This window comes from Hypanus sabinus, chromosome 4, assembly GCF_030144855.1.
Source record: "Hypanus sabinus isolate sHypSab1 chromosome 4, sHypSab1.hap1, whole genome shotgun sequence".
Lineage (NCBI taxonomy): Eukaryota > Metazoa > Chordata > Chondrichthyes > Myliobatiformes > Dasyatidae > Hypanus > Hypanus sabinus.
Genome location: NC_082709.1, coordinates 23,112,031 through 23,124,202, shown reverse-complemented (window position 1 = coordinate 23,124,202; position 12,172 = coordinate 23,112,031). Strand labels below are relative to the sequence as shown.

At 40.1% G+C, this 12,172-nt stretch overlaps 1 protein-coding gene across 6 annotated transcripts in view; it reads left to right on the top strand.

Annotated features, from left to right (window-relative positions):
• erich2 (glutamate-rich 2) overlaps nucleotides 1–4,952 on the top strand; it is a 105,077-nt gene extending 100,125 nt beyond the window's left edge. For all 6 annotated transcript variants that reach the window (XM_059966598.1, XM_059966599.1, XM_059966600.1 and 3 more), the window contains one exon: nucleotides 1,230–4,952. In XM_059966598.1, coding sequence (XP_059822581.1) covers nucleotides 1,230–1,381 — 152 coding nt within the window. In that variant the 3' untranslated portion in view covers nucleotides 1,382–4,952. The remainder of the gene's footprint in view (nucleotides 1–1,229) is intronic.
• The last annotated feature ends 7,220 nt before the right edge of the window (nucleotides 4,953–12,172 follow it).

Here is a 12,172-nt window from a genome sequence, read left to right as displayed (position 1 = left end):
TTGCTTCTTCCTGCTGTCTAGAGAGTAGACTCTCCAACCTTTGTTTAAATGGGACACTGCTGTTAAAATTGAATGGTGGTCAGTACCTCTCAGTTTACTCCCACATTGCAAATCTCATTTCAATATTTTGCACTCTTTATTTTGTAATTCATAATTTTATGTCTTTTCACTGTATTATTGCAAAACAGCAACTTTCATATCATGTAAGACAGAGACAATAAACATGATTCTGATTCTGTATCACGGTAAGGAACTGGACATCTTACTCATCAAGATGCAGCCAATATGTGGGACTATAACCAGAGATCAAGGGTTAAAGGTGAAAGCTGAAAAATTTAAGGGGAACGAGAGGGGAAGCTTCTTCACTCAGAGGGCCATGAGAGTGTGGAATGAGCTGCCAGCCAAGTATTGTATACGAGCTTGATTTCAATGTTTAATGGAAGTTTGGATAGATGCGTGGATAATACGGGTATGGAGGGCTATAGTCCTAGTGCAGATCAATAGGATTAGGTACTTTAAATGGTTTTAGTATGGACTAGATGGGCTGAATGGCCAGTTTCTGTGCTGTACTTCACTATGACTCATATTTTGTTTCATCTGTTTCTATTTCTCATGCCCTTTAATTCACTTACTAGACAATTTGTGGACTCAGCCTTAAAAATTGTCTATGGTATAGAGTCCTAAATTCTAGCTATTTCTTGTGACATTTTTAATCTCACCATTAATGTTTATCATATTAACGTGTGCTCTTTCCAATATCACATTGTTGAGAAACAGGCAGAATGTACCACTACTCATTTTGCAGTCTTTTCATGACCTTGAAGACATTGATCGGATTACCCTTTATACATTCTATTCCAGTGGAAATAGTTTTTCATCCCTCACAATATCCTAGTGAATCTGCTTTTCCATTTTATAGCTTGGGATATGAAGTATGGACTCTATAGTAATACCTCATCTCAATTACTTGACTCTGTTCCTTACCTTTGATGCTAATTATGTATTCATTCACCTTGTAATTGTTCCAAATTTGTTCCACATGATTAATTGTAAATTAAGTTCTCAATGACCTCTATTACCTCATTCTATCCACACTAATGGATGAGTTATAATTCAGACTATTCTTTACCCTTCTGGTACTATTGCATTTAAAGACTGAATCTACAGTAAATTTGTCTTTGATTAAATATAATTGAATAAATATTATTGAATTAACAACTTGCATTTAGATGAAGCTGCATCAACTGGTCAAAATGATGTAGAAGACAGTACTGAAAGTGACAGCAGTGATGAAGATGACAGTGAAGATAGCGATAATGAAGACAGCGATGAAGATGAAAGATCAGATGAAGAGTTTATTGGTTCACCAGAAAGTGAATAGCATACATAGAAATTCACAATTTCCATGAAAAGTATGCTCATATTACTATTATTTCTAAGATCAGCAAGCTTCATCATCATTTTTCTTATATTAAGTGGCACCTTTAAAGAATGTTCAATTCTTAGCTTAAAATGGATAAATTGCTATTAGTTTAGTGATCAGCAAAATATGAAAATCAAGCATCAAACAAGAATTTGTTAGGTTGCAATCTTTTTGCATTGTTAAATATCAAGACCTCTCTTGTTCCCACATTTTAGTAGATACAGTTGACTCAATGAATCGTCATGTTTAAGATTCTGTTATAATGGATTATAATTCAAATCTTGCTTCCATCCTGGACATTCGTACATCAACTATTTGCAGATATTGAACAAAAATCAAAATGAGTCTTTTGCCGGAACAGAAAGGTTTCATCAGTTGTTTAGCCTGTCATTTGTTTAATGACTTGGCTTTCTTGCACACCATTTAATAAATTTGCCCTTTGTGATTAAATATAATAGTAACATGTACTGTTAATGCGCCTGGGTTTTATTTCTAAACCTGTGATAAAGTGTAATGTTACTTCCCATACTTCTTCCTCCACAATAGCTACAATGTCCAGAAAGTTCAGTGAAGTCTCAGCAACATTTTGTACAAGCAGTAGGAAAATTTGAGTTGTAGTTTTGTACCTCAGATTTGTAGTACACATGTGAACATAGTACCTTAGATATGACCATTTCAGATTATACTTTCATCAGTCAATGAGGGTTGGAATCTTCTTTAAACATGTTAAAACTGTCCTAGCATCCAATTTTTTTTTAAATGGCCCATGATTATTTCTTAACCCTGGCTTCTTAAATATAGAATGATTTAACAAAAAATAGTGAATTTGTTCAACCTATGTTGAAGTGCAAATGACAGAATTCTTAAATAAGTTTCCAATTTTCATGTTTAACGCTGTGCCTACAAAATTTGTGCTTTCCCAAACTTATGAATATATATAATTTTCTGCAACATAGCCAATTTCCCTCCCCAACCATATGTAACAGACCGCTCATATTTTATGTTATGCTTGTATTCCAAGTGGCATTCAAAAGTCTCAAATCTTAATCTTGTAAACAGTAATCCATTACATAGATAAGAAATCAGATCCAAACAAGAGAGCTACAATAAGTTACAATTTATAATTGGGGTTCCCAACCTTTTTTATGCAATGGATCAATACCATGAAGCAAGGGATCCATCAACCTCAGGTTGGGAACCCCTAGTTTGGAACAATAAATTTTTAAAAATAATAATCTGGTTCCACTTTTACTGTATTATCTCCGTTGCAAAATCTGGCTAAGAAATTTCTTAAAGCTGTTTTAGCTTTTAAATATTATTTATTTATTAAATTTTAGAAATTACAAAGAATAAATGTGATAATAAAATAGTAAGAAAAATAATATTAACCCTCCCCCCCTTAACCCTTATCTAAAGAAAGAAAACAAAAGGAAAGAAGAGAAAGATTGCCTGGATATCAGAGGATCCCCACATGCTCCATGGAGTTCAAAATAATTTTGATATTTATTTTTACTTTCCCCAATTACTATAATTTTATCTTCAAAGGACCTATGTATTTAATCCTATTTTTGTAAGTATGGGAACCAAATTTTCAAAAATATATCATATTCATTTCTTAGATTATACGTAATTTTTTCAAATGGAATACAACTATGTATTTCATTATTCCAACGATCCATAGTTAAATATAAATCAGATTTCCAAGTAACTGCGATAACTTTTTTGGCTACTGCCAATGCAATTTTTATAAATTTTTTCTGATACTTATTCAATTTAAATTTTGTTATTGTCCCTTCAATATCTCCTAATAGTGGACTATGTGGGAGTTGTACTCCAATAATTTGTTCCAATAAAAGTCTTAAATTTATCCAAAATGATTGAATTTTAAAACAAGACCAAGTAGAATGTAAAAAAGTACCAATTTCTTGATTACATCGAAAACATTGGTCAGACATATTTGAATTTAATCTATTTATTTTCTGTGGTGTTATATATAATTGATGTAAAAAATTATATTGTATTAATCTAAGTCAAACATTTATTGTATTTTTCATACTATCAGAACATAATCTTGACCCGTTTTTCCATCAATTTTAACATTCAGATCAGATTCCCATTTTTGTCTTGATTTATGAATTCCTAATTTAATTGTCTGCTTTTGAATCAAATTATACATACAAGATATAAATTTTTTAATTTTTCCTTTCTGAATTAATATTTCTCTCACTAGGTTTTGGCATCAACATTGTTTGTCCCAACTTTTCTCGTAAATAGGCTTTTAATTGAAAATAACAGTAAAGAGTGTTATTTGATATTTTATATTTATTTTTTAATTGATCAAACGACATCAATATACCTCCTTCAAAACAATCACCTATATATTTAATCCCCTTTTGAAACCAATTATGTAAAAGTTTATTGTCCATTGTAAAAGGAATAAGCCTATTTTGAATTAAAGTTCTTTTTGCTAATAAAGATTTCTTTATCTCATCGTCCATATTTACCTTATTCCATAAATCAATCAAGTGTCTTGATATAGGAGATTCTTTTTTTCCCCGTATCCATTTGGATTCCCATTTATATATAAAATCTTCTGGTATATTTTCTCCTATCTTATCTAATTCTATTCTAATCTATGCTGGTTTTTCTTCATCAAAAAAAGATGCAATAAATCTAAGTTGATTTGCTTTATAATAATTCTTAAAATTTGGAAGTTGTAACCCTCCTAAATCAAATGTACATGTCAATTTTTCCAATGATATTCTTGACATCTTTCCAAAGAAATTTCCTTACATATTTATTCAGTTCTTGAAAAAACTTCTGAGGTAATTGTATTGGTAAAGTTTGAAATAAATATTGCAATCTAGGAAATATATTCATTTTTACAGCTGTTTTAAAGCATTTTAAAGCTGTTTTATCAATGCAAGACATATTAAAAGAAAAAAATCCCAGAGAAGAAATGTACATAATATGTCTGTATGTAATATTTTATATATTTATGTTACATGTATGTGTAACATAAAAATGTAGAAAGGTGCTTATGCAAAGGTGTACTTAGTTCGAGCTACTGGATAATTTGCAATAGTTCAATTTGGAAGTTTTGGAATAATTTATGATTACAAAGGAAGTTAAAAACTACTTTGTGGATAAACCAAGTAAAGAATGAAAACATGCAAATATCTTGGGTCATTCTGATTATCAGCAAGCTTGAATTACAGAAAAATGCTGGATCCTTTAGTTGTTATAGAATAAGCAATGATTGTATTTGTCATACAAACATTGCATATAAGATCTATCACATTGCTATCACCCATCTTACCTTATTCAACCAAAAACATTCAATCAGGTTATATTGTGTATCAAAAACACTAGAAGTTGGTCTATCAATACTCGAGATTATTCATTTGTTAAAGTTAAGATTTTTCCAATGGTAAATGCTCTGTTTCCCTTATAGGAGGTCAAATGTTTGTATCTCAGCCTCATATAGTGTAAATAAATCCGATCTATTACAAATTAGTGCTATAGAAATTGCTGTATGGTGTACTTCTGCAACTTATATGTCAAGTGAATCATTTCCACATTTCTAATTAAATATAAATCACTTCTATTCAGAATGTTTAGGTGCTAGTTATAGAAGAAGAGTACTGTAGTGGAGACACGGACAGGCTGCAGATGCAAGAAATCTTATACACAAGTACATGTGTACATAGGTGCAATTCTGCTTTCTTGTATACATGCAGTAGCCTTTCACCCTCAAGCTTACCAATCTTTTATCCTGATGAAGGGTCTCCACCTGAAAAGTCGACTGTTCATTTCCCTCCATAGATGCTACCTGAACTGCTGAGATACTCCAGTATTTTTTGTGTGTTGCTTCAGAGTATTTTCTTGAAACCAACACTTGACCTCAAAGAGATTTAACATAACAATCAACATTGAAGCAGAAGTACTGCATTGACATGCTGATTTGCTTCCATAAATTAATGCAAGGATGCAGGGGCAGAATAGGCTACTCCAGCCTGTTGAGCATTTAATAAAATTATGTTTGATCTGATTTTAATCTCACAGTCAAAGTTCAGTTTATTGGTATATGCTCAAGTGCTTGAATGCTCAGGTGCAACGAAATTCTCTGCTTTCTTATGCACTTGCAGTAACTTTTTGACCCCCAAGCTTACCAATAAAACTATCTCTGCTTTTAAAAATATTCAAAGATTTAATTTGCAGTGCTCTTCAGGGAAGTATTCCAAAGATTCACAAGGCTCAAAAAAGATGCCTTATTCCTTTTTTAAATTAGTTATTCCATATTTTTAAATAGTGGCAAAAGGCAGTCACTTCCTTTCTCCTCTCCCTGATATATCCATCACCCTCTTCACCTAGATCTCTCTCACTTGCTGCTTTTGCCCCACCCCTTCCCTCTTATCTTTGTATATAGGCTATCTCCCATCTTCCTTACAATTCAAATGAAGGGTCTTAACCCAAAACGTTTGTGCATATTCCTCTATTGATGGAGCCTGATCTGCTGACTTCTGCTAGCTTTTTGTGTGTAACTCAAGATTCCATCATCTGTAGCATCTTATGACTCAATTTCAAATAGTTACCCCAATCCCATGAACCCACAATTTTTCATTTACTACCATTATTAAATATCTTTGAAAATCTAGTAATGTTAGATCCACTGGATCCTAAGAGTTCCTCAATACTTTATCTTTCACAGTGAAGACAAATACAGAAATCTATTTATTACCCCAATCATTTCTTCATTCCTCTTTTGCCTCTAAGAGCCCAATATTTATCTATCACTAAATATTTTATCATGACCTTTAAAGACCCTATTACCTAATCAGAACTGTAGTGAAGACCACCTTGTTTCTCAACATTCTTCTCTATAATCTCTTATTCTACTGAGATATCTCACTAAATTGAAGTTGCATTTTCCTACTACTTTTATAGATTTCTTGTACTATCCAAAACTGTACTCAGTCCTTAAGGTTGGAACTACATAAAAGATCAGAACTCATAACCGTCTAATCTATCCTCGTACCATGCCAATGCAAACAAATCATTACCTACAATTCCCTTATTCTTCTATACAGATTGCTAATTTTCCACTCTCATATTTGAAACAATAAGCTCTACACTTAAAATCAAATGCAAAATTTATTAATTTAATACAGCTAGAACTGCATATTTCTATATAATCCTGTAAATGATACAATTTCAGCTCTCCTGTGCAGATACATAAGTAACAAACTTACTTACTGGGATCTAACATTTCTCCAGATGTGCTCTGCCATTAGATTCCATGTGGAGTTTAGCAATGGAACATGATCCTTTTGATTTCCCAACAATAATACTGAGGACTCTGCTGTTGGATGCTGTGCAGTTTAAACCTAGTGCTGGATCTGTGAACCTAGTCATTTCAATAGAGATTGTATACCTGTGAGGAAGGAAGGTAGAAATAAGGGAAGTCTGCCCTCAGTCATCCACCTGCCACCACACCAGGAATAGGGTTCCACTTGCCTTCACCAGCCTCCGCATCCAACACATAATTGTCCATAACTTCCACCATCTCCAGTGGGATCCCACCATCAAGCACATCTTTCCCTCCCCCCACTTTCCATTTTCCACAGGGATCACTCCATGTGCAATTCCTTTGTCCATTCTACCCTCCTCACTGATCTCCCTCCTGGTACTTATCCTTGCAAGCGGAACAAGTGCCACATCTGTCCCTAGACCCCTTCTCTCACTACCATTCAGGGCCCCAAAATGTCCTTCCAGATGAGGCGACACTTCACCTGTAAGCCTGTTGAGGCGAAAGAGGGGACATAACAAGCAACTCGCTGGTTTATAATGTTAAAAGTCTGTCGCATTGCTTTTTCTGAGCTCTGTTCCTGGAGAGTTGGTACCAAAGATCTCAGGTCTCCGGGCAACACAGCCTTAGATTTTCCAACTCCCACGACACACCAATCTCCTGTCAGGACACCGACCTTCGATTTCCCCGCCCCCCCCCCCCCACCGTCTCTTTGCGCACATGTTCTCCTTTTTCAGGAAATGTGGCTTTCCCTCTACTATAGGTGATGCAGTCGCGAACACACTGCTGCTGATCGGTCCAAGTGGCGCAATCTATGCTCCAAGGCAGCAAACAACTTGAAGCCAACTGGCGCATGCAGTGCCTCAAGGCGAGTCAAGAAAGGCACAGGAAGGTGTCTACTCCTGGCCCAACAGGCGGTGCTCCTTGCCCCATCTGCAGCCGTATCTGCGCTTCGGACTTCGGCCTCAGAAGTCATATGCGTGCCCACAGATGTTGACTGCACAACACATCCGTCTTCCTTGGACTTCAAGAAACTACTACTACTACTACTAGGTGATGAAGCCCTTTGTTGTCCCACTGTTGACAGGTAGGGAAGGGAAGACAGCCTCTGTCACTGTCTCCTCTCCCCCACCTGGCTCAATCTGCCCATCATGCCCTGCTCACCATAATCTGCCTTTTCCTTGCCACTTCCTGCCTCCCCTCTTAAACTCCCCACATTCTTCTCCTGGTCTCGACCTCAAATATCAACTATTCCTTTGCCTCCGGAGGTGCTTCCTAACCAGCTGAGTTCCTTTAGCATTTTGTTTCTTTCTCCCCATAGCAGAGGTGTTTCTGAGAAGATGATTAAGATAAATGGTAAAATACTCAGAGCAATTTGAGAAAAGAAAAGTTCACCCAGAGTGTGGTTGAACTCGTGCCTGTGGATTTGTAAAGGTAGGTGTTTTCAAACACTTAAGAAGGATTTAGATAAGCACGTGAAATAGCAGAAGGCTAAGAGCTAAGTGTTAGGAAGTGGAGTTATATTGATAGGTACTTGCTAGCCAACCTAGACATACTGGTGCCAAAGGGCCTGTGTTAATGCTGTGTGAATATGACAGCATACTTTATATCTAAACGTTTGCAACATCTCCAGATTTGTCATCAAGTGTCTCATAAGGAAGGCCAATGTCACTCTCTTTTCCAAGACAGCCAGCTACGAGGCTTTGCAAGGATTTTTGAGACAGCTGATAATGTTGATTAAATATTTGGTAAGTTAACATGGAACATTGATGAAAGTAGCATATTTGATATAGTTTGTATCAGTTTTAACACTAGACACAGACCCACATGGAATACTGATTATAAATGTTAAAGAGAATTGGATCCCAGGGAAGTGCCAAGATGGATCTATGTTTGACTCAAGATTGGAAGTTTTTATATCTGAAAGACTGCTGATTGGTTCTGTTCATCCCCATGCTGGGCCTCTTTTTCAATAGTTCAATTTAATGTCAGAGAGTGTATACAATACACAACCTGAAATTATTCTTCTTTGCAGACATCTACGAAAACAAAAGAGTACCTCAAAGAACAAATGACAGTAAAAACAACAGAATCCCAAAGCCAACCTACTCCTCCTCCCAAGCACAAGCACCAGCAAAGCAAAGACCCTCCCCCTCCCCACTTACTACAGCAAAAAACACATCAGCACCCTCCACCCACCAAGCAAGCACCAGCAAAGCAAAGACCCTCCCCCTGCCCACTTACTACAGACCCTCCCCCTCCCCACTTACTACATCAGCACCCTCCACCCACCAAGCAAGCACTAGCAAAGCAAAGACCCTCCCCCTGCCCACTTACTACATCAGCACCCTCCACCCACCAAGCAAGCACTAGCAAAGCAAAGACCCTCCCCCTGCCCACTTACTACAGACCCTCCCCCTCCCCACTTACTACATCAGCACCCTCCACCCACCAAGCATGCACTAGCAAAGCAAAGACCCTCCCCCTGCCCACTTACTACAGACCCTCCCCCTGCCCACTTACTACATCAGCACCCTCCACCCACCAAGCAAGCACTAGCAAAGCAAAGACCCTCCCCCTGCCCACTTACTACAGACCCTCCCCCTCCCCACTTACTACAGCAAAAAACACATCAGCACCCTCCACCCACCAAGCAAGCACCAGCAAAGTAAAGACCCTCCCCCTGCCCACTTACTACAGACCCTCCCCCTCCCCACTTACTACATCAGCACCCTCCACCCACCAAGCAAGCACTAGCAAAGCAAAGACCCTCCCCCTGCCCACTTACTACAGACCCTCCCCCTGCCCACTTACTACATCAGCACCCTCCACCCACCAAGCAAGCACTAGCAAAGCAAAGACCCTCCCCCTGCCCACTTACTACAGACCCTCCCCCTCCCCACTTACTACAGCAAAAAACACATCAGCACCCTCCACCCACCAAGCAAGCACCAGCAAAGTAAAGACCCTCCCCCTGCCCACTTACTACAGACCCTCCCCCTCCCCACTTACTACATCAGCACCCTCCACCCACCAAGCAAGCACTAGCAAAGCAAAGACCCTCCCCCTGCCCACTTACTACATCAGCACCCTCCACCCACCAAGCAAGCACTAGCAAAGCAAAGACCCTCCCCCTGCCCACTTACTACATCAGCACCCTCCACCCACCAAGCAAGCACTAGCAAAGCAAAGACCCTCCCCCTGCCCACTTACTACAGACCCTCCCCCTCCCCACTTACTACATCAGCACCCTCCACCCACCAAGCAAGCACTAGCAAAGCAAAGACCCTCCCCCTGCCCACTTACTACAGACCCTCCCCCTGCCCACTTACTACATCAGCACCCTCCACCCACCAAGCAAGCACTAGCAAAGCAAAGACCCTCCCCCTGCCCACTTACTACAGACCCTCCCCCTCCCCACTTACTACAGCAAAAAACACATCAGCACCCTCCACCCACCAAGCAAGCACCAGCAAAGTAAAGACCCTCCCCCTGCCCACTTACTACAGACCCTCCCCCTCCCCACTTACTACATCAGCACCCTCCACCCACCAAGCAAGCACTAGCAAAGCAAAGACCCTCCCCCTGCCCACTTACTACATCAGCACCCTCTACCCACCAAGCAAGCACTAGCAAAGCAAAGACCCTCCCCCTGCCCACTTACTACAGACCCTCCCCCTCCCCACTTACTACATCAGCACCCTCCACCCACCAAGCAAGCACTAGCAAAGCAAAGACCCTCCCCCTGCCCACTTACTACAGACCCTCCCCCTGCCCACTTACTACATCAGCACCCTCCACCCACCAAGCAAGCACTAGCAAAGCAAAGACCCTCCCCCTGCCCACTTACTACAGACCCTCCCCCTCCCCACTTACTACAGCAAAAAACACATCAGCACCCTCCACCCACCAAGCAAGCACCAGCAAAGTAAAGACCCTCCCCCTGCCCACTTACTACAGACCCTCCCCCTCCCCACTTACTACATCAGCACCCTCCACCCACCAAGCAAGCACTAGCAAAGCAAAGACCCTCCCCCTGCCCACTTACTACATCAGCACCCTCCACCCACCAAGCAAGCACTAGCAAAGCAAAGACCCTCCCCCTGCCCACTTACTACAGACCCTCCCCCTCCCCACTTACTACATCAGCACCCTCCACCCACCAAGCAAGCACTAGCAAAGCAAAGACCCTCCCCCTGCCCACTTACTACATCAGCACCCTCCACCCACCAAGCAAGCACTAGCAAAGCAAAGACCCTCCCCCTGCCCACTTACTACAGACCCTCCCCCTCCCCACTTACTACATCAGCACCCTCCACCCACCAAGCAAGCACTAGCAAAGCAAAGACCCTCCCCCTGCCCACTTACTACATCAGCACCCTCCACCCACCAAGCAAGCACTAGCAAAGCTCCCAAGAAAGACCATGATCTGTAGTACAACAAAAACTGATCGTTACATACCACAAGCTTTCTCTCTCCTTTATAAAGGGACAGACAGCTGTCACCCTTTCACAGTGAAAGGAGAGACGTAACTCGCTAATTTACAGTGTTAAAGTCTGCCTCATCATTTTTTCCCCAAGTTCACTGATTCAAGAATCAGCAGCGAACTCTCCCCTATCAGCAAGAGAAGGGGAGATAATGCGCGATTCGCCGATAGCTGAACCGTTATTCCCCATGTTCCATTTTCTTCAGTGACACGTCAGTTGGTGGCACCGGCATAGAATCGGCTCATCCCCAGTGCCGCAAAGCCTTGGAACCCAAAGGTGCGCTCGTCTTTTAGGCCTTATGCATGGGTTATGGAAGAACAGATGCAAAGAACCAGAGTTTGAGGATAGCTCTAGGACAGGGTCTTTGACAGATCCCCATCCATTTGTGATATCCTCCTCGAAAAGGAGCCGTGATTAAGGTGTGACAACAATTGGCTGTGTGAGAAGTAGCAAATCAAACCAGGGAAATATGAAGCAATACATTTGGAATGGAGAGGAGTACTCCTGTGATCAACTTCATTTTCACGTAAACTCCTTAAAGATAAACAGAAAAGATTATGTAAATATTGGAAATCCAGTGCAACACACAAAAAAATGCTGAAGGAACTCAGCAGGTCAGGGAGCATCTATGAAAATGAACTAACAGTTGACATTCAGGCTGAGACCCTTCATCAGGACTGGAAAGGAAGAGAGGAAGACACCAGAATAAGAAGGGGGAGGCAGGAAAGGAGGACAAGCTTGAAGGTGATAGGTGAAGCCAGGTGTGTAAGAAAGGTAAAGGGTCAGGGAAGAAGGAACCTGATAGGACAGAAGAGTAGGCCATGGAAGACACCTTAATGAGTCATTTTGTCCATCTCAACCTTGATGTTATTGTTGATAGACTGTGACCCTTTGGAGTCCAGGGTTACTTGGTCAGTAATCCATTCTAAGACCTATTCTGACTCTATTGGTGGT